We start from the raw sequence: 22,624 nt of genomic DNA, 5'->3' as shown, positions 1-22,624 counted from the left end.
CCCTGCAAGAAATATTAAAGGAGACTCTGAGTAGAAAGGAAGGACCAAAAATGACAGTGTAAAGGTAGGAAACACGAAAGCAGTAAAAATGAACATTTCTGTAAAAAGTCACATAACTCACCCAACATAGGAGCACCCAGATACATAAAACAGTTAGTAACAGATGTAAAGGAAATAATCAATAATAATATAATAATAGTAGGGGACTTTAATACCCCACTTAGATCATTAGGCAGATCATCTAGACAGAAAATCAACAAGGAAATAATGGCTTTGAATGACATACTGGAACAGATGGATTTAACAGGTATATTCAGAACATTCCATCCTAAAACAGCAGAATACACATTCTTTTCAAGTGCACACAGAACATTCTCCAGAATAGATCACATATTAGCCCACAAAACAAACCTCAGCAAATTCAGAAAGACTGAAGTTATACCATGCATCTTTTCTCACCACAACACTATGAAACTAGGAGTCACCCACAAGAAAAAAATCTGGAAAGACCACAAATACATGGAGGTTAAACAACATGCTACTAAACAATGAATGGGTTAACCAGGAAATCAAAGGAGAAATAAAAAATTACATGGAAACAAGTGAAAGTGAAAACACAGTGGTCCAAAACCTCTTAGATGTTGCAAAAGTGGCTCTAAGAGGGAATTAGCAATACACAACTACATCAAGAAGCAAGGAAAAAATGAAATAAATAACCCAACTTTATACTACGGGAGCTAGAAAAAGAAGAACAAACAAAATCCAAAACCAGCAGAAGGAAGAAAACAATAAAGGTTAGAGCAGAAATAAGTGACGGAAACTAAAACAAACAAACCAAAACACAACTAGTAGAACAGATCAGTGAAACCAGGAGCTGGTTCTTTGAAAAAAATCAATAAAATTGATAGAACTCTAGTGCCAGCTTATCAAGAAGAGAAGAGAAATCACTCAAACAAAATCGCAAATTAGAGAGAAGTAACACTGCAGAAATAAAATTACAAGAAAATATTATGAAAAACTATATGCCAACAAATTAGACAACCTAGAAGAAATGGATAAATTCCTAGAAACGTATAACCTATATGTAAAACTCAAAACTGAAGCAGAAAGAAATAGAAAACTTGAACAGACTTGATAACCAGCAAAGAAGTTGAATCAGTAAACAAAAAACTCCTAAAAAAAACAAAAACCCCAAAAGTTCAGGACCAGGTGGCTTCACTTCAGATGCCAATTGTGAGTAGTTGGGCCCTTGTTCCCACCATTCTGTCCAACTTGGCTATAAATTGGGGGTTCCCATGACTCCTTTCCTTAGTTTTGATAATAGCGGCTCACAGAACTTAGGGAAACACTTTACTCACTATTACCACTTTATTATAAAGGATGCAAATGAACAGCCAGATGAAGAGGGACATAGGGCAAGGTCCAGAAGGGTGCTGAGTGCGGGAGCTTCTGTCCCCCTGGAGTTTGGGGTACACCTCCCTACTGGAACATAGATGCATCCACCAACCTGGAAGCTCTCAAAACTGTTGTTTCGGATTTTTATGAATACTCCATGACATGCATCAGATTGATTAAAATCATTAGCTGTTGGTGATTACCTCAGTCTCCACCTCCTCTCCCCTTCTCAGAGATTGAAGGAGTGGGCCTGAAAATTCTAACCCTCTAAACACATGGTTAGTTCCTGTAACAACTAGCCCCAATCCTGAAGCTACAGAGGGGCTTTCAGTCATCAGTCATTAGCAAACTGAGGTATGGTTGAAAGGGGCTTATGAATAACAAAAGACCCTCCTCTTTTACTCAGCAAATTATGTTTACTGGAGTTCTGCTTGGAGCCAAGGATGAAGACCAAGACAGTATTCCCCTCTTAATCTGTGGTTTCAATTTCCAAGGTTTCAGTGACCCAGTCAACTGCCATTTCTAAGCAGATGACCCCCTTCTGACATATCATTAGAAGGATGATAGTAGCCTAACACTCCCATCACAATGCCTATGTCTGTCACTCACCTCACTTCATCTTCATACAGGCATTTTATCCTGTCACACCATCACAAGAAGGATGAGTATAGTACAAGAAGATATTTTGAGAGAGAAACCACATTCACATAACTTTTATTACAGCATATTGTTATAATTTTTTTCATTTTATTGTTATGATTGTTGATCTCTTACTTTACCTAATTTATAAATTAAATTTTATCTTAGGTATGTATGTATAGAAAAAACTGTGTGTATAGGCTTCAGTACCATCTGTGGTCTTAAACATTCACTGGGGGTCTTGGAATGTGTCCTCTGCAGTCCAGTATCACAGAATCATATTGTCCGTTATTCTCTTTTGTTTTTCTTTTGGCCTCAATATTAAGCTTATAAAGTTAATCAATGTTATTGCATGTGACTTTAATTATTTTCTTCTCTACATAGTATTCCCAAATCAGGCTACCAAGAACCTTCTAGTTTGTGGCTTGTTTTACAACTTCATGGTGCTTTTGATAAACAGAAATTCCTAATTTTAATGTAGCCACTTATTCTTTTCTGGTTTCTACTTTGTATTTTAAGAAATTCTTCCTTACACAAAGATTATAAAGGTATTCTCTCAGATTTTTTTCTAAAAATTTTTTAGTTGTTTTTTTTATTTTAAGTCTTTAATAAATCTGAAACTGATTTATGATTTTGGCATGAAGTCAAGATCTTATTTCATTTTTTCCCCAAATGCATAACCAGTACCATTAATGGAAAGTTCCATCTTTTCCTCCTAATCTTTAATATCACCTCTGACATAAATCAAATTTTCTTATATGTATGGCTCTATTTGTGAACTTGCTCTTCTGTGCCATTTATCTGTTTGACTGTCTAGTGCCAGTACCACACTGTCTTCTTCAGAAATGTCTTAGCTATTCTTGGTCTTTTGTCTTTCCATTCAAATTTTGAGTTAATTTCCCAAGTTCCTCAGTAAAACCTGTTTGGACTTTGAAATTGTATTGAATTCATATATCAATTTTGAGAGAATTGGAATATTTATGACACTGAGTCTTCTAATTCATGAACAATGGTATATACTTTTATTTAGGCCTACTTTAGTGTTCTTCAGTACATTTCTGTAATACTTTTTCACACAGGTCCTACACACCCCTTGTTAAATTTATTCCCAAGTACTGTGTGTGTCAGGATAAGCTAGGTTATACTGTGGCTTAAAACAAGGTTTATTTTCATTTACATTACCACATGTCCTTTACACGTTGGTTAGAGGAAGAAGTACGTCTGCATATCATAGTCATGTGGGGACACAGGCTGACAGAGCTGCCACTATCTTAAACATGGGCATGAGACATATCAGAGGGAAAAGAAGGCTTTGCAGTGTCTGCATCCAGAAATTAAAGGGCCCAGCCCAGAAGTAATACATGTTACTTCCACTCATAATTTATTGGGCAGAATTAATCACATAACCCCACCTAATCATAGGATTCAGGAAGTACAGTCTACCATGTACCATTAAGGAAATAACTGGAAATGTTTGGAAACCCACAAAAATAACTGCCACATGTAGTGTGTGTGTGTGTGTGTGTGTGTGTGTATGTGTGCGCATGTGTACCCATGTACATGCATGCGTGTGTATACATAGGTGTATATACATACACACTCATAAATATATATAGTGTACATATTGGGGCACCTGGGTGGCTCAGTGGGTTAAGCAACTGACTCTTGATTTTGTCTCAGGTGGTCTCAGGGTTGTGAGATCAAGTTCCGGGTAGGCTCCATGCTCAGCATGGAGTCTGCTTAAGACTCTCTGTCCCTCTGCCCCTCCCTCCCACTCTCTCTCTCTCAAACAAATAAATCTTTTAAAAAGAAGCAAACATATGGAACGCCTGGATGGGTCAGTCAGTTTAAGTGTCTGTCTTCGACTCAGATCTTGATCTCAGAGTTCTGGGATCAAGTCTCACATTGGGCTCCCTGCTCGGAGGGGAGCCTGATTTTCCCTCTGCCTGCTGCTCCCCCTGTTGGACTCATTAACTCTCTCTCTCTAGCAAATGAATAAATAAATAAGAATTTTTTAAAAAACACATGTATGCATGTATATAAAGATTTTCGTATTGTTGCTGTGTGGATTGCCTAGAATTTTGCCCTAGAGGATGCAATTCTTATAGAATATAGGAATGATTTCCCCTGAAGTTGTGTGATGTGGGAATTATGCAATATGGTGGTACTGTTGTTAAAGTGTAAAAAAATGTAATTTTTATATCCAACAGTCATGATAAATATTCTTATTCTGATATTTCTCTATAGATTATTTTGAGTTTCCCATATAAATAATCATATTATTCATGAAGGACATTTTTAGTCTTTCTAATCTTTCTACTTTTTATACCTTTTCTTATTTTCCTGCATTGTATGTATAGCGTTGGTACAGTACTAAATAGAATTAGTGACAGTAGGCACCTTTGTTGTGCTCCTAAAGGGAATATTTTCAGTGTTTCAGTATAATGTTTACTGTGTGTGATTTGTAAGTAAATTTTAATAGTTAAGGATTTTTTCTTCTGTTTCTATTTTGAGATTTTTTTTTCTTTTAGAGAGGGAAGGAGAGAATTTTTTTTTAAAGATTTTATTTATTTATTTGACAGAGATCACAAGTAGGCAGAGAAGCAGACAGAGAGAGAGGGAGAAGCAGGCTCCCCGCTGAGCAGAGAGCCCGATGTGGGGCTCGATCCCAGGACCCTGAGATCGTGACCTGAGCTGAAGGCAGAGGCTTTAAACCACTGAGCCACCCGGGCGCCCCAAGAGAGAGAATTTTAAGCAGGCTCCATGCCTAGTGCAGAGCCTAGTGCACAGCTCTAACTCAGGACCAAGATCACAACCTGAGCCAAAATCAAGAGTTGGATTCTTAACCGACTGAGCCACCCAGGTGCCCCAAGAATTTATTTTTTCTTTTTAAGACTGGAGTTTGAATTTGTTATCAAATGCTTTTTGGCCTCTTCACATGATCATATGATTTTCTCCTTTATGTGGCAAGTTATATTAAATTTTTTAATGCTAAACTAGGTATGGTTCCTAGGTAGACTCACCTTGGTTGTGCTGGACCAAGTTTATAGTATTTTGTTTAAGATTTTTATGTCTGTGTGCAGAAGTGATATTGACTTATATTTCCTCCTTGTACTTTCAGATTTTGGATCAAGTTTATGCTAAGTCATAATATGAGTTGGAGGTATCCCTTCATTTTTTAAATTCTTTTAAATAGCTTATGTAAAGTAGAATAATTTTTTTCTTTGAGTTTTTAGCAGAACTTTCCTTTTAAAATCACCTTGGTCTGGAATTTTTTGAAGGAAAAAATTTCAACTACTGATTTCATTTCTTTATTGGTTAAAGGGCTATTTTGATTTTTTCTTTCTTCTTAAGTCAACTTGAAAAATAACTTTCCCCTATCAAAAATTTCAAACATGAAAAATAAAGCATCCTATATAATGATCACCCACATACCCATCATCCAGTTTCTTGAGTCAGTTTTGGTAAGCTTTATTTTTTCAGGGATTTATCTATTTCATCCAAGATCCGAAGCTTTTTTGACAGAATTGTTCATAACATCTTCTCATCTTTTTTTATCTTAAAAACGTATGTAATTTTGTCCCTTTTTCATTCTTAATATTGGTTATTTGTGCCTTTGTTGTCTTAATTTTCTTATCATGTTTGCTAATTTTGCTAATTTTAATAATCTTTTAAAAGAACAAACCTGTGACATTGTTGCACTTCTCTTCTGTGTTCTGTTTCATTCATTTCTGCACTATTATTATTTCCTCTGTCCTGCTCTCTTTGGGCTTATTCTGTCCTTTTTCTGCTCTCTAAAGGTGTGTGGTTAGAACATTAATTTTCTTCCATTTTCCTTCTCTAGTTAAATGTTTAAGTGTAAATTTTTTCTATACAGTTATTTTGCTGCATGTAACATTTTAATACCTAGTATTTTTGTTATTGTTCAGTTCTAAAATTTTTCTAATTTCTATGATTTCTTTTTTGACCTATATGTTATTTGGTCATACTTCTTAATTTGCAATATGGAGTTTGTCCTAGTTACTTTTTTTTTTTTAAGATTTTATTTATTTATTTGACAGAGAGAGATCACCAGTAGGCAGAGAGGCAGGCAGAGAGAGAGGAGGAAGCAGGCTTCCCACTGAGCAGAGAGCCCGATGTGGGGCCCGATCCCAGGACCTGGGATCATGACCTGAGCCGAAGGCAGAGGCTTTAACCCACTGAGCCACCCAGGCGCCCCTGTCCTAGTTACTTTTTTGTATTACTTCCTAACTTAATAGTATTTTGATCTGAGTGATAATCTTTTGATATTGATTAAGATGTACTTTGACTCCTGGTATCTGGTAAATTTTATAAATGTTTGATGTAATTATGAATAACTCTGTGAGTCCTGTAGATGAAGCTTGTTAAATGTGTTCAAATCTTCTGTATCCATAATAATTTTTTTATTTGCATGATCTAGCAATCAAGAAAGACATGTAAAAATTTCTCACAATGACTATGGATATTCCTTTTTCTCCTCGTACCTATATCTATTTTTGTTTTATGAAGATTATGGTATTAGGCATGCAGTTTTAAAGATTGATTGATTGATTGATTTGCCAGAGAGAGAGAATGAGCATGAGCAGGAGGAGTAACAGGCAAAGGGAGAGTGAGAAGCAGGTTTCCTGCTGAACAGAGAGCCCTACACAGGACCTTGGGGTTATAACCTGAGCAGAAGGCAGACATTCAACCAAATGAGTCACCCAGGCGCCCCTAGGCTTACAGTTTGAAATTATTATATTATTATATGAACTAAGTCTTATTGTACAGTGGCCTTTTTATCTCTAGTAATGCTGTTTTCATTGAAATCTAATTTGTCTGACATTAATATAGCTATATTGGCTTTCTCTTGGTTGTTTTTTTCTTGTTATATCTCCTCCCGTGTTTTTACATTTATATATCAATTCTAGCTTTTATTCGGTTGCTAATCAGAGTATCTAGCTAGCCCTTCTGATCAGAAATGGAGCTCTTTTTTTTTTAAATACTGGAATCAATTTGCTAATACTTTATGGAGGATATTTACATTCATATTTGTCAATGAGACTGATCAGTAATTAGGGTGATATTATTTGTCATCCACACTGAGACAATTTTGAGAATGAAAGGGAGTATAATATTTTTCCAGGCTTATGGCATAGAGATTGATTATAGTACTGTTGGCTGGCATCATTAGGATTTATGAACTGCCTAATCATTTTGGCAAGGAATGGAGATAAAGATAGGAGGTTTTCCAGTAATTAACCTAGTTAGGATTCAGACTTACCCTGTTGGTTTTGCAACAGTTATTGTATTATTCTATATATCTGACTGGTTATATGTTGAATGAAATTGTGCAGAGAAAGAAGGATACAGACCTGGATTTGAATGTCTGTCTTTGTGACTTAATTATATAATCCTTAGGTAATGACCTAACCCCTCTGAACTCCATTTTCCCCATCTGTGTAATGGAGATTATAATGCCTACCTGGTAGGAATATTATGAAAATTAAAGATATATGAAAACACTCAATATGTTCTTAGTACATAGTAGATTCTCTCATGTTAGCTTACCTCCTTCTTTAGTCCCTGTTGCAAATTATCCAGTGTATTTGGTTTTCGAAACAAAGGTTGCTTTTTCCCTTGTGACTGAAGGTTGAAATCTTCCCAACTTCTCCCCTGTTTACTTTGGATCAGAGAAAATTTCCCACTATGCCCTCAATTATATGCATGTGGCACTTGGATAATTTAGGAAGGTATAGAAATTGATAGTAGCAAAATTTCGACCAAATGAAATAAATTAATGCTTATGTTATATAAAATGTATAAATTATCAATGAATTGAAAAGGTAAAATATGATTATCCTTAAAAGCTCAGATGTAAATCTTCTTAGATAAAGCAAAGTCTCCATGCTTGACCTCTTATATTCTCACAATCCTTTAACAGGACTTCATTGACTTAACTAGAGAAACCAGACCAAGGGCAAAGGATCGCAATGGACTCTGTGTGATTGACCTGACAAGAACTGAAGAAGAAAACAGACCTATCGCCACTCTTGACTTGACTCTAGAACCTGTTGCTTCTTCCCAGAAAGAGCCAGCCAGTCTTCAGACATGTGCCAGCCTCTCCAGCAAAGAGGTGACAGAAGGGCGGGTAGACAGAAGCTCTTGGCCTACAGCACGGAGAATCATTAACAGCGACCCTGTGGATTTGGACCTTTTGGAAGAAACCACGTTTGAAGGTCCACAACCCCCTACATCCATCAGTGGGGACTCTGTTTATCCGGCAGAGCCAAATTGTAGCTCAACATCATTCAAAGGTGACCTTGGCTTCTTGGCAAGCCTACAGCTATCTTCAGATATTTGCTCCCTCTCCCCAACAAGCAATAATGGTAGCAGCAGCAATCAGAGAGCACCCTTGCCATGCCCACAGCAAGATGTGCCTTGCCCACCTCAAGCCTTGCCATGCCCACTGCGAATCTTTCCATGCCCACTGCGAGCCTCACCATGTCCACCACGAGCCTCCTCATGCCCACCACGAGCTTTGTCATGCCCATCACAAACCGTGCAGTGCCAAGTACAAGCTTTGACTCACCTGCCTCAAGAAGTTCTGTGCCCTTCTCAAGATATGCCATGCCTTCAGCAAAATGTGCCAAGCCCACCTCCAGACTCATCGTGGCAACCTCAGCACTCATCTGACCCACCTCAAGACTCACTGTGCCCACCTCAAGATGTACCAGGCCCACCGCAAAACACATCTTATCCACAAAATATCCATTTTGTAAATGTGCCACAGTCATCATTTGATGTGCCACGGTCACCAAGACACATGCCACAGTCACCAGCAGACATGCCACAGTCACCAGAAGACGTGCCACAGTCACCAGAAAGTGTGCCGCATTCCCCTGGAGAAGTCCCAGACTTCCCAGGAAATATGGTCCATTCACCTGGAGACATGCCATGCTTGCCAGGAGACATGCCACGCTTGCCAGGAGACATGCCACACTCACTTGGAGACTTGCCTCACTTACCACGAGACAGGTCTTACTCTCTCCAAAATGATATACAGAACCATGACACTCCTATGGAAGTCTCAGCTCCATCCTCACCAAGGTTCTCTCCCAGCCCACAGTCTCCACAGTCTGAAACTTCCTTAGAGAAAGTTCCTTGGCTCCCCATCATGGAAACTCCAGCCAGAAAAGAGAGATCACTGTCAGAGCCTGCTAACCCCGGGTCTGCCCAGGTACAAGCACGAACACCACAAGGTGGGTTATACAACAGACCATGCCTGCATAGACTGAAGTACTTCTTACGACCTCCAGTGCATCACCTCTTCTTCCAGACACTAATACCAGATAAAGACACAAGAGAGGTGAGCTAACATATCTTCCCCAAGAAATTAGGTGTCCTCTATATAGGCCTTGCATGAAGTCACTATGCTGTAAGGAGTCCCTGCATGAGAGAACAGGCCCAGGATAAATTTGAAATTTTTATCTTTCCTCTTGTGGAATCATCTAGTGTAGAGTCAGACCTGGGTTCAAATTTCAATTAGCAATTGGCACTGTAGAAGTCACTATACCTTTCTGAGCCCTAGCTTTCCTAGATGTAAAATGGATATAAGAACACACATCACAGGATTATTAAATGACATAACATATATAAAGTGCCTATTAGAGTGTCTGGCTCCTTCTAGGCCTTCATCAGTTACTTCTCTTCAATTCCTATGCCTTCCCCTTCCTGATGCCCTTATTACCGCTCCCATATCACAGAGATAGTGATACTCTGGATACTTCGGTGCCTCCAAAATCATTACTTTCTTTCTTTTTTTTTTTTTTAAGATTTTATTTATTTATTTGACAGATCACAAGTAGGCAGAGAGGCAGGCAGAGAGAGAAGGGAGGAAGCAGGAAGCAGGCTCCCTGCTGAGCAGAGAGCCCGATGCGGGGCTCGATCCCAGGACGCTGGGATCATGACCTGAGCTGAAGGCAGCGGCTTTAACCCACTGAGCCACCCAGGCGCCCCCAATCATTACTTTCTGATTTGGGGGAGGCAATTCAATTTTAAGATTTTAACGGGAATGCTACTTCCCATTGGTCTTTATTTAGTTATGACAACTAAACCAGATGCTTGTCTTAGCAGATGTAAGGGAAAAAAATTGTGGCTGAGTCCTACAATATGAAGCTATTTTTTCATTATTCATAACCTTATTGTCAACATTAAGAAGACTGGCTTGAGGTAGGACAGGAATTCAAAAGGTGCATTCTTGGAGCAATCAGCAATCTGGCATAGTATGTATCAGGCATTCACGTCGATTTGGCCTTGAAGAGTGAATTTTTTTTCTCTCATTTTTATTGTTGTTATATCTTCTGATATGTTTTAGGTCTTCTTCTGAATGACTCTCCCCAGCCACTAGCTCATTCTCTTTTTTTCTTGTGGGTTTGCCTGGTGATACATCAGGCCATTATAAAGAGCATTTGGGGGACTTGAGAGAGGTAGTGTTTCCCTAGTCAAGGCTGTAGTGCTTTGTAGGTGCTGCACAACTAGAGAAGCCACCAGTAGACGTAAATGGGGATACCACATTCCCTTTCTATGTAAACATAGCTTAGGTAAAAAGATGGCAGTTTGGCCAAACAAAAGGGATTTTTTGTCTCAGTTTCTTACTTTAAAGAACCTTGGCCATCTAGCATTCACCTGTAAATCTTTTCTGTCTCTCCTGTGATTTCTTTTGGGCTTTTAATAAGTACTTCTTCACTAGGTCATTTTCACCCAGAACCTCTTAGCCAGTCCCCATGCTGCCACATACCATTAATTGCCTCTAAATCTTCTGAGTCTTGGTTTAGCGCTAAAATTAGTCATAATGACCATATCATAAAGTTGTTTGACTTAAAAGTAAACACATAAAGCACAAGGTCGCCTGGGTGGCTCAGTCACTAAGCGTTTGCCTTTGGCTCAGGTCATAATCCGGGGGTCCTGGGATCAAGCCCTGAATTGGGGTCCCTGCTCCTCCGGAAGCCTGCTTCTCCCTCTCCACTCCCCCTGCTTGTATTCTCTCTTTCGCTGTCTCTCTCTGTCAAATAAATAAAGTCTTAAAAAAAAAAAAAACAGAAACAAAACCAAAAACACATAAAGCACAAAGTCGCCTTTCAGGGCCTAAAGAAATGTTTTATAAGTATTCATTTCCCTTAAGTATATGGGCATCAAAAGATTTTGTAAACTTTATCTATTTGTAGATGTCCCCATTTGTAGGCAAGAAATGAAAAAGTTCAAATATAGGTAAAGTGCCTCACAAGTAAAATAGTCACCAAAGCAAGACTTTTTGTTTTTCTCTTCTCTGGCTCTTAATTTTCGTTACCTGCCAGATACAGTATTGGTCTTTGGTCAGTGAGATCGGGGTTACCTTCAGGTGATTTGAGACATAAGGAAAGCTCACTGGACTTGTGCAGATTTTCTGAATGGACAGTTCTAGCCATCACTGTTTTACTGTTATACATAAGCTGTCAAATCTTTAGTTGATGTTTTAAATTTAATACTTATTCTCAGATTTAAAAAAATAATGCTTGTTGGGGCGCCTAGGTGGCTCAGTGGATTAAGCCTCTGCCTTCAGCTCGGGTCATGATCCCAGGGTCCTGGGATCGAGCCCCGCATCGGGCTCTCTGCTCGGCAGGGAGCCTGCTTTCCCCTCTCTCTCTGCCTGCCTCTCTGCCTGCTTGATCTCTCTCTGTCAAATAAATAAATAAAATTTGAAAAAAATTTTAAAAAAATAAAAATAAAATAAAAATTAAAAAAATTTAAAAATAATGCTTGTTTAATATAAAACATTTTAAAACATAAATAATTACTTATTGGCTATCAGTCAGCATTTATTATTGTTAATAATTTTGGTGTATTTCCTGCTAAGTTGCCTTTTTATACATAAGCATTTTAAATTTTTTAATAATGGGGATTTTTAATAAAAATATAGTTATTGTTACTTTTATTGTTTAGAAGTAGTGTGAATTTAGAGGGTAGATCTGGGGTTATATCACCCCATATGTGAAATCAGGTTCTGCCATTTGCTACATGCCTAATGGTTACTCTCTAAATCTGTTTCCTTATCTATAAAATAGGAATAATAATAGTATGTATTTATTAGGTTGTTGTGAGAATTTAAGTGAGGATAAGTCAAATGTTCAAAAATTATTCTTATTGTTGTTATTATATTCCAATATCAAAAAACTTTTTAACTTTTTTCCTCTGATTATGAAACTAATATGTATCTATTATGGAAAAATGCAAAAGAGCATATAAAGGAAAGTCATCCATTTTTCAACCCACCACCCAGAAAATAGAAAACCACTTTTCACATATTCTTTCCCAGTCTTTTTAGATACTTACTTTTAGGGAGTGTAGGGGAAGTAACTTAACATTTACTGTTGACAGTAAATCAACTAAATGGGATTCTTTTTTAACAATAAAACATATTTAAAACATCTTTCTTCACTCTTTATTTCAGTATCTGATATAGTATCATAACTACCCCTAACTATCTTCTCACCCTTACTCCGAAATCAACTTAGGCTAGCTCTTGACTCTTTTGTACTTTCTTTTCTATGCTATATTTTAGCACAGATGCAATCATATTATATGTACAACTTCGAATCCTTATTTTTTAACTTAATATTAAGTATTTTCCCATGTCCTTAAAAGTTTTTTAGATAAGGCTTTTCAGTCTTTTTCTTTTTAAATTATGAATATTTCAAATGCATGGAAAATTTTGCTGTCTTCAACCTGTTTCAGAACCTTTTGTTTTTATGTCTGTAGAAACCTATCCTAATTTCTTTCTTTTTATCTCTACAGAGTAAGGGTCAAAAATTAGAACCCATTCCTCATCGAAGACTAAGAATGGTAACAAACACCATTGAAGAAAATTTTCCCCTGGGGACTGTGCAGTTTTTGATGGACTTTGTGTCACCCCAGCATTACCCACCCAAAGAAATTGTGGCTCACATCATCCAGAAAATCCTGCTCAGTGGCTCTGAGACCGTGGATGTCCTAAAGGAGGCCTATATGCTTCTCATGAAAATTCAACAGTATGAACCTTAGATGTTGGTGACTCTCCTAGGGAACCTGGACTCAGGGCACAGCTTTCTCTTGCCTAAGCTTGACGCAGCTAACCATTCAAGAGTGTGACTTAGTATGTCAGTGTTATTTGGGTTGCATGTGACAGGAAACCCAATCCAAACTAGCTTTAACAGCTGATAACAGAGAATTTGATTATTCATGTTACTAGAAACCTAGGAATAAGATTTAATTCAGTTCAAAATTGTTACCAGGATCCATTTTTCAGCCCTGCTTTGCTCTTCTTTTAGGGATCTACTTAGTAGTCTTTTCAGCTTCCAGCTTTTATGAGACAGAGAGTCTACTTCCTTTATAATCACACAAGATTTCTGAAGTTGAGTCTTGTAGGCCTTAATTGCCATAACATAGGACATGAGCTCATTTTTAAACCAATCACTGTGAACTGAAGGATAGAATATCATGATTGGCTAAATATGCTTCATAGGCTTCATCATAGGATCCTAGTAGATAAAGCTAATGGGCTAGAGTAATAAAGTATTGATTTCTTCAAGGCAAAATTGGGTTACTAGTGCCTTCCAAAAGAAAAGTGGACAGTGAAAGTTCCACTACCCTCAGGTGACATGGTATCATGTCAAAGAATGGGCAAGAGTAGTGAGAATAAAAGGAGGTTTCTTGTTTCTGTCATCTTCCACATCCCATCCCCTCTTCCACTGAACTCTCCAGAATTCTAACTGGTGTCACTTGACTTTCAGGCTACATCCAGCTAATGCCAAGACGGTGGAGTGGGACTGGAAGCTGCTCACTTATGTCATGGAGGAAGAGGTAACATAACAATTATGAGGGTGTGTCTTTTGCACAAGTCTTAATTAGAAACAGAAGTGATGGCAAATCTAGTAGTAAAGTCTTTGACCTTATTCCCTCCTTGTACTCCCATCCCCACCAAAAAATCCCTATTAAAATGGTATATGCTGTCTTCTAATTCAAAATTAAGTACATTCACTTATCCCTCCCCTTCTTAAGATTCTATTAAAAAGAATAGTAAAGGGATAGATAAAGATATAAATCCATGGCAATGAAGATAAGGGGAAGGGCAACAGATCTGAATGAAAATTAGAAGAACTAAAGGAAATGTAAGATTGTTACTGGTGAAGCTAGGCAGAGAAAGCCACAGGCTATAATACATGCAGCCAAGGAGTGAGGAAATCTACCCTTTAGAGCAGAGAGTTTTCAACTCAGAAACACAATATATATAAGAGGGTTGGATTCAGAGATAGGCCATAACTTTGTTAAAAGTTCGTAGATAGAACTGACAACCTCTCCATTCTTGAGTAGAGAAATTTCAGTCATCAGGCTACCTAATTTCAGAGGGAAAGTCAGAGGATATATTGTCTAAAAACATTGAATGAACCATCTGTCATAAACGAAGGCACCTAGTATAGAGTTCGTATTCCAGAAAAACTCTTCTGCATTCTGATTTCTAGGGATCCTTAAACTTAATTGCCAGCTTTCTGTCTGCTCACCCAAAGCACTTGGATGGAACAAATTACTTTCAACTTAGAATTCTAAACTCAACCAAACTATTATTCAAGTGTGAGTGTAACATAAAGACATGTAGGAACTTGAAAAAATACCCCCATGCCCCATTTCTTTGGTTACCTAAAGGTATGCATCAAAAGAATGAGAATGGAGGAGTAATAAAGAGGGAGGCACAGGATCCAGATCTCCAGGATCCAGGGAACAAGATCTCTCCAAGAGAATAATAGAATTCCTAAAATTATGTTGCATAGTAGACCTAGAGAGCATTCAGTCCAGATTGGAACAAAATAACTTTGGACTTTAAGAATTATCTGGGAAACATCACCAAGATGATAGACAAGGGAGCTCCAGTCTATTGTTCTCCAATGGAAGTGCCAAATTATGAAAAATATATGGACCAGTATACTTCTGGGAAAACTCTGGAGATAATTGAGAATCTCTAGTACCCAAGAAAATGCATAATCAAGAAAGGACTCAATGAAAGGAGTAGGAAATCGGGGTTATTTTGTGTGTCCATGCCCCTCCTCTACGCACTGTAGCATGGTGCAACTGGTAGGAAACCTCACACACCCCAGCTCCTCCCTCAGGGTGGAAACAAAAGAGTGGACTTTGAGTCCAGTGCCCTGGCTTGTTAGGGAGCTGCCCAACGGATAATTTTTGTCTCACCTGACTCAAATCACTGATGGGAATAGTGGTATAATTTGAAAGCTGCTGAAAAGGAAAGTGAGCACTGCCACATGTTAGATCTTCAGGAATTTTGTAGTTCCACAGGCAAGTACCAGGGAAGCAAGAGGCTGCATTCCTGAGAAGAAACAAAGGCAAGCCATTTAGGAAATTAAGACAGATAAAAGCACAGATACAAGCCCAGAGAAAACATATCCCCAGGAAAGTTCTGAGAAAATCCAGAACCTTTATTCAGGCTAATTGGTGAAGATCTCACCCTGCATGAACTCAGTGAATAGACTGAGAAGGGTGTTTGTTTTTTCCAAATGCTTAAGCCTCAACTAAACATTACAAGGCATATGAAGAAACTGGAAATTATGTCCCAGTCAGAGGAACAGAATAAAGCTCCAGAAACCAACCATAAAGTAACACAGATCTCTCAACTTCCTAACAAAGAATGTTTTTAAACTATCTCAAAATGCACAAGGAGGGGCGCCAGGGTAGCTCAGTCAGTTAAGCATTCAACTCTTGATTTTGGCTCAGGTTGTCATGGGATCAAGCCCTGCAACAGGCTCTGTGCTCAGCACAGAGTTGGCTTGGGATTCTTTCTCTCCCTCTGCTCTTGCACTTCCTTCCTTCTCATGCATGCACACGTGTGCACACACTCTCACTCTCTAAAATAAATAAATAAATCTTCTTAAAAAATGCACAAGGAGCTAAAAGAGAACAGGGATAGTCAACTAACTGAAGCATGAAAATGATGCATGAACAAAATGAGAATATTAAAAAACTATTAGAATCAAACATATTCTGGAGCTGGAAAGTATAATAACTGAACTGAAAAATTCACTAGAGGGATTCAACAGCAGACTTGACAGGCAGAAGAAAACAGTCAATGAACTTGAAGAAAGGTCATTTGAAATCATTGAGACAGAGGAACGAAAAGAAAACAAAATGAAGAAAATTGAAGAGAGCCTAAGGGACTATGGGACATCATTAAGTGGACCATATATGCATTATGGGAGTCTGAAAAGAAGAGAGAAAGGAGCAGAGAGCTTATTTGAAAAAATAGTGACCCTGAACTTCCCAAATCTGAGGAAAGAAATAGACATACAATTTCATGAAGCTCAATTCCAATGAGGTTAAACCAGAGACTCACACCAAGACATGTTACAATCAAAGTGTCAAAAGTTAGAGACAGACCTTTGAAAACAGCAAGAGAAAAGTGATTCACCATATACAAGAGAGCTTGCATAAGATTTTCGGAAGATTCTCAGCAGAACCTTGCAAGCAGAAGGCAATAGAATGATATATTCATAGTGCTGAAGGTTAAAAAAAAAAAGCTATTAGCCAAAAATACTATATCTAGCAAAGCTATCCTTCAAAAATGAGGGAGAGCAGGAGAGAAGCAACACATCCCATACAGGATCTCAATAAGATAATCAGCAGATTTCTCATCAGAAGTTTTAGAAGCCAGAAATTAGTGGGCTAATATAGTCAAAGTGCTAAAGAATAAAACTCAACCAAGATTGCTTTATTCAACAAAATTATTTTTCAAAAATAAGACAGAAATAAAGACATCCCCAGATAAGCAAAAGCTGAGGGAGTTCATTTCCACCAGCCATGCCCAGCAAGAAAGCCTAAAGGGAGTCCTGCAGCGTAAAATGAAACACTGATAGTAACTTGAAGCCATATGAAGAAATAAAGATGTCAGTAAAGGTAAATATATGGGCAATTATAAAAACTACTATTATTATAACAACATTTTATAACATTTGGTTTTGTGTATGGTTAAGTGACTAATTCATGTTTCATAATTATTAGTCTAAAAGCTAGTATTATTAAAACTTTGGAACTCCACATTTTGCTTTCTACATAATTTAAGATAATAATGCATTTAAAAGAATTACTAATTTGTTTGTATGAAGATATAGTTATGTGACATCAACAACCAAAAGGGTGACAGACCTATAAAGGAACAGTTTTTATGTTATTGAAGTTAAACTTGTATGAATTCAAATTAGAGCATCAGAATATTAAAGGCAGTCATGGTGGTAACCACAAAGACAACAGCTATAGAAATACACAAAAGAAAATGACAAAAGAATTTAAAACTTTCACTATAAAAATAACAACTAAGACAAAAGGCAATGATGCAGGAAATAAGGAACAAAAAAGCTATAAGGCATTTAGAAAACAACACAATGACAGAAGTGCATCCTTCCTTATCAGTAATTGCTGTAAATATAAATGAATTAAACTCTCCAGTCAAAAGACATAGATTAGCAGAATAGATAAAAACATATGATCCAACTACATGCTATCTACAAGAAACTCACTTTACATCAAAAGACATAAGTAGTTTGAAAGTGAAAGAATGGGAAAAGATATTCCATGAAAACAGTAACCAAAACAGACAGGTGGCTGTACTAATATGAGACAAAATAAACTTTAAATCAGAAAATGTTGCAATAGACAAAGGAGTACATTATATATTAATTAAAAGATTCAATACAGCTGTAAGATATAACAGTCATAAATATTTATGTACCTAATGATAGATAATCAAGATATGAAGCAAAAACTGACAGAATTGAAGGGGAAAATATAGAGAGTTCTATATTAATAATTGGAGACTTCAATACCCCACTCACACTAATGAATAGAAGATAGATAAGGAAAGAGAAAAAATTAAATAAACACTGCAATAAACCAACCAGGTCTAACAGTTATACGCAGAATATTCTACCAATAACAGCATGCTCCTTCTTCTTAGTGCACGTGGGACACATTCCAGGATAAACCATGTGTTAGGCCACTAATTAGGTCCCAGTAGATTTTAAAAGATAGATATCATATAAAGTATCTTCATTCTATGAAACCAGCAATCACCCTGATATTAAAGCCAGATACAGATACTAGAAGAAAACTGCAGTCCAATATCCCTATGAACATGGATGCAAAATCTCCAGCAAAATATTAGTAAACCAAATTGAACACCATATTGTATGGATTATACATCATAATCAAGTGGGATTTATCTGAGAATACAAGGATGGTTCAATCTACAAAAATCAATCAATGAAATACACTACATTAACAGAATTACGGACAAAACCACATGATCACATCAGTTGAGGCAAAAGATGCATTTGATAGAATTCTACACATTTCATCATAAAAACTCTCAACAAACTAGGAATAGAGGGAAACTATCTCATAAAAGTACTATATGGCCCACAGCAAACATCATATTCAGTGTTGAAATATTGAAGCTCTTCCTCTAAGATTAGGAATAAGGTAAGGATACCTACTTTTGTCTCTTCTATCCAACATAGTATTGGAAGTTCTAACCAAAGCAGTTAGGCAAGGAAGGGAAATAAAAGACATCCCAATTGAAAAGCAAGAAGCAGAATTATCTCTATTCATAGACAACATGATCTTATATGAAGAAAGCCCTAAAGGTTTGACACAGAAAAATTGTTAGAGCCAATAAACAAATTCAGCAAAGTTGCAGGATACAAAATCAAGACATAAAAATCAATTGCATTTCTGTATACTAGCAATCTGAAAAGGAAGTTAAGAAAACAGTTCTATTAACTTAAGTATCAAGAACAGTAGAATACTTAGGGGTGAACCTAACCAAAGAGATGAACAATTTGTACACTGAAAACTATAAAACTTTACTGAAAGAAAATAAAGAAGACATAAATAAATGATAAGATATCTCATGCTCATAGACTGAAAGAATTAATATTGTTAAGGTGTCAGTAGTACCCAAAGTAATCCACAGAATCAGCACAATCCCTATCAAAATCCCAACAGCACTTTTTGCAGAAGTAGAAAAATCTATCCTAAATTCATATGGAATTTCAGAGGACCCTGAGTAGCCAAAACAACCTTGAAAAAGGAGAACAAAATTGGACTATTCATACTTGTTGATTTTAAATATAAAGCTACAGTCATCAAAACAGTGTGGTACTCTCATAAAGACAGACATACAGGGACACCTGGGTGGCTCAGTTGGTTGAGCAGCTGCCTTCGGCTCAGGTCATGATCCCAGCGTCCTGGGATCGAGTCCCACATCGGGCTCCTTGCCCCGCGGGGAGCCTGCTTCTCCCTCTGCCACTCTGTCTGCCTATGCTCGCTCGTGCTCTCTCTCTCTCTCTGACAAATAAATAAATAAAATCTTTAAAAAAAAAAAAAAAGACAGACATACAGACATATGGAATAAAATGGAGGGAACCCCCCCCCCAAATTTTGTGAGTATGGCCAAGTGATATTATCAAAGGTGCCAAGACCATTCAATGGAGAACAGATAGTCTCAGCAAATGGTTTTGGGGAAACTGGATAGCCATATGCAAAAGAATGAAGTTGGACCCTTCTCTAATACCATATACAAAAATTAACTCTAAATGGAATGAAGATCTCTGACTTCAGACCAAAAATGATAAAACTGTTAGGAGAAAATATAGCGGAAAGCTTCATGACATTGGATTTGGCTTTGTTTTCTCTGGTATGACACCAAAGACATGAGCAAATAAAAAAATAGACAAATGGAGCTATATCAAAGTTTAAAACTTCTGTGCATTAGAGAACACAGTGTTCTGAAAAGGCAGTCTATGGAATGGGAGAAAATATTTTAAAGTCACATATCTGGGGTTGCCTGGGTGGCTCAGTTGGTTAAGCATCTGCCTTCAGCTCAGGTCATGATCTCAGGGTCCTGGGATTGAGCCCCATATCAGGCTCCTTGCTCAGCAGGGAGCCTACTTCTCCCTCCCCCTCTGCCTGCTGCTGCCCCTGCTTGTGCTCATGCTCTCTCTCTTTCTCTCTCTCTCAAACAAATAAATAAAATATTTTTTAAAAATCACATCTGATATTAATATCCAGAATATACAAAGAACTCCTATAACTCAACAACATTTAAACATTTCACTACAAAACTGACAGAATTAAAGGAAAAATTGAACAGCAAACTAACCTGATTTTTAAATGGGCAAAGGACTAGAATAGACATTTTTCCAAAGATGATATACAAATAGCCAATAAGCATGTAAAAGGACGCTCAACATCACTAATCACAGAGAAATGCAAATCAAAATTATGATGAGATATCATTTCACACCCATCAGGAAGGGTACCATTAAAACAAAAAAAAATTTTTTTTAAGATTTTTATTTATTTATTTTGAGAGAGAGAGAGACAGAGTGAGAGAGAGCATGAGAGGGGAGGTCAGAGGGAGAAGCAGACTCCTCATAGAGCTGGGAGCCCGATGTGGGATTTGATCCCAGGACTCTGAGACCATGACCTGAGCCGAAGGCAGTTGCTTAACCAACTGAGCCACCCAGGCGCCCAAAACAAAAATTTTTAATGAAAATAAATAGTGGCAAGGATGTAGAGAAATTAGATCACTTGCCCGCTGTGGGTAGGATTATAAAATAGTATAGCCCCTGTGGAAGATTATATAGTGTTTCTTCAAAAAATTAAAATAGAATTACCATATGATCCATTAATCCCACTTCATATATTCCCACAGGGGTATATATGTAAAAGGATTGAAAGAAGGGTCTTGAAGAGATATTTGCACACCCATGTTTATAGCAGCATTATTCACAATAGCCAAGAAGTGGAAGTAACTGAAGTGTCCATCAACAGATGACTAGGTAAACAAAATGTGGTATATACAGATAAGATGAAACATTAATTTTGCTTTAAACAGGAAGGAAATCCTCCCTTATGCTACAACATGGATGGTAGCATAATGAAGACAAAATACTAAGTGAAATAAGCCAGTTACAAAAAGACAGTATATAATTTGATGTACCTGAACTGTCTATAGTAGTTATATTAACATAAAAAAGAAATGGGAGCACCTGGGTGGCTCACTCGGTTGGGTGTTCAATGGCTGATTTCACCTCAGGTCTTGAACTCTGGGTTGTGGATTCAGGCCCTGTGTTGGGCCCCATGTTGGGCTCTGCCCTGGTCATGGAGCCTACTTAAATTAAAAAAAAAATTTTTTAAGCAAATAGAATATTGGTTACCAGGGCCTAGGGGAAGGGGAAAATTGGGTGTTATTTTTCAATGCATGTAGAGTTTCATCTTGCAAGATGGAAAAGTTCTGGGAATCTGTTGCACAATTATGTGAATATGCTTAACAATACTAAACTGTACACTTAAAAATGGTTATAATAGTAAACTTTGTTACATGTTTTTTACCACAATTTTTTAAAAATTTACAAAGAAAACAGGAAATAACAAATGTTTTCAAGACAGTAGAGATACAGGAAGTCTCATAAATTGCTGGTGGGAATGTAAATGGTACAGCCACTTCAGAAAACAGTTTGGCAGTTTCTTTAAAAAATTAAACATAAGCTTTTCATATGACCTAGCTCTTCCACTTCCAGATACTGACTCCCCAAATGAAAATATATGTCTAATAAAGGCTAACATATGAATGCTCATAGCAGCATTATTCATGATAACCAAAAAGTGGAAACTGGTCAAATGTCCATCAACAGTTGAATGCATAAGCAAAATGTGCTATATTTGTACATGGGAATACTATTCAGTAATTTTTAAAGGTTTTATTTATTTATTTGACAGACAGAGATCACAAGTAGGCAGAGAGGCAGACAGAGAGAGAAAGGAGGAAGCAGGCTCCTCGCCGAGCAGACAACCTGACACGGGGCTCGATCCCAGGACCCTGGGATCGTGACCTGAGCCGAAGGCAGAGGCTTCAACCCACTGAGCCACCCAGGTGCCCCTATTCAGTAATTTTTAAAAATGAGCTCTTGATACATGCTATGACATGGACAAACCTCAAAATAAATATTAAACTAAGTAAAAGGAAGCCACGTACACAAGGTCACATACTGTATAGTTCTGCATATATGAAATGTCCAGAAGGGCAAATCAGTAGAGCCCAAAGTAGAGGAGTGTTTTTACTTGGGGCTAGAGGTGCGAATGGGAATTAACTGTAAACAGGCATGAGGGATCTTATTTCAGTTACGAAGATGTTCTTTTTTAACATTTATTTATTTTAGAATGAATGAGCACTCATGAGTATGGGGAGAGGCAGAGGGAGAGAATTTTCAAGCAGACTGCACACTGAGCATGGAGCCCATCATGGGACTCAATCTCATGACCCATGAGATCATGACCTAAGCTGAAACCAAGAATTGGACACTTAACCAACTGAGTCACCCAGGTACCCCTATGAGGATGTTCTAAAAATTGTTGCTCATAGCTGCCAAACTCAATAAACTTAAAACAAATCATTGAATTGTACTTTTAAAATGGGTAAATTTTTGAGGTTTTATAATAAAGTTTTTTAAAA

General features: G+C 37.4%; 1 protein-coding gene across 3 annotated transcripts in view; it reads left to right on the top strand.

Annotated features, from left to right (window-relative positions):
* Positions 1-22,624, top strand: part of SIMC1 (SUMO interacting motifs containing 1) — a 69,857-nt gene that overhangs the window by 17,748 nt on the left and 29,485 nt on the right. For all 3 annotated transcript variants that reach the window (XM_080803613.1, XM_080803614.1, XM_080803615.1), the window contains exons 2-4: positions 7,979-9,403; positions 12,868-13,100; positions 13,842-13,911. In XM_080803613.1, coding sequence (XP_080659739.1) covers positions 7,979-9,403; positions 12,868-13,100; positions 13,842-13,911 — 1,728 coding nt within the window. The remainder of the gene's footprint in view (positions 1-7,978; positions 9,404-12,867; positions 13,101-13,841; positions 13,912-22,624) is intronic.

Source organism: Martes martes, assembly GCF_963455335.1.
Source record: "Martes martes genome assembly, chromosome: 5".
Lineage (NCBI taxonomy): Eukaryota > Metazoa > Chordata > Mammalia > Carnivora > Mustelidae > Martes > Martes martes.
This window is presented reverse-complemented; position numbering and strand designations above follow the sequence as displayed.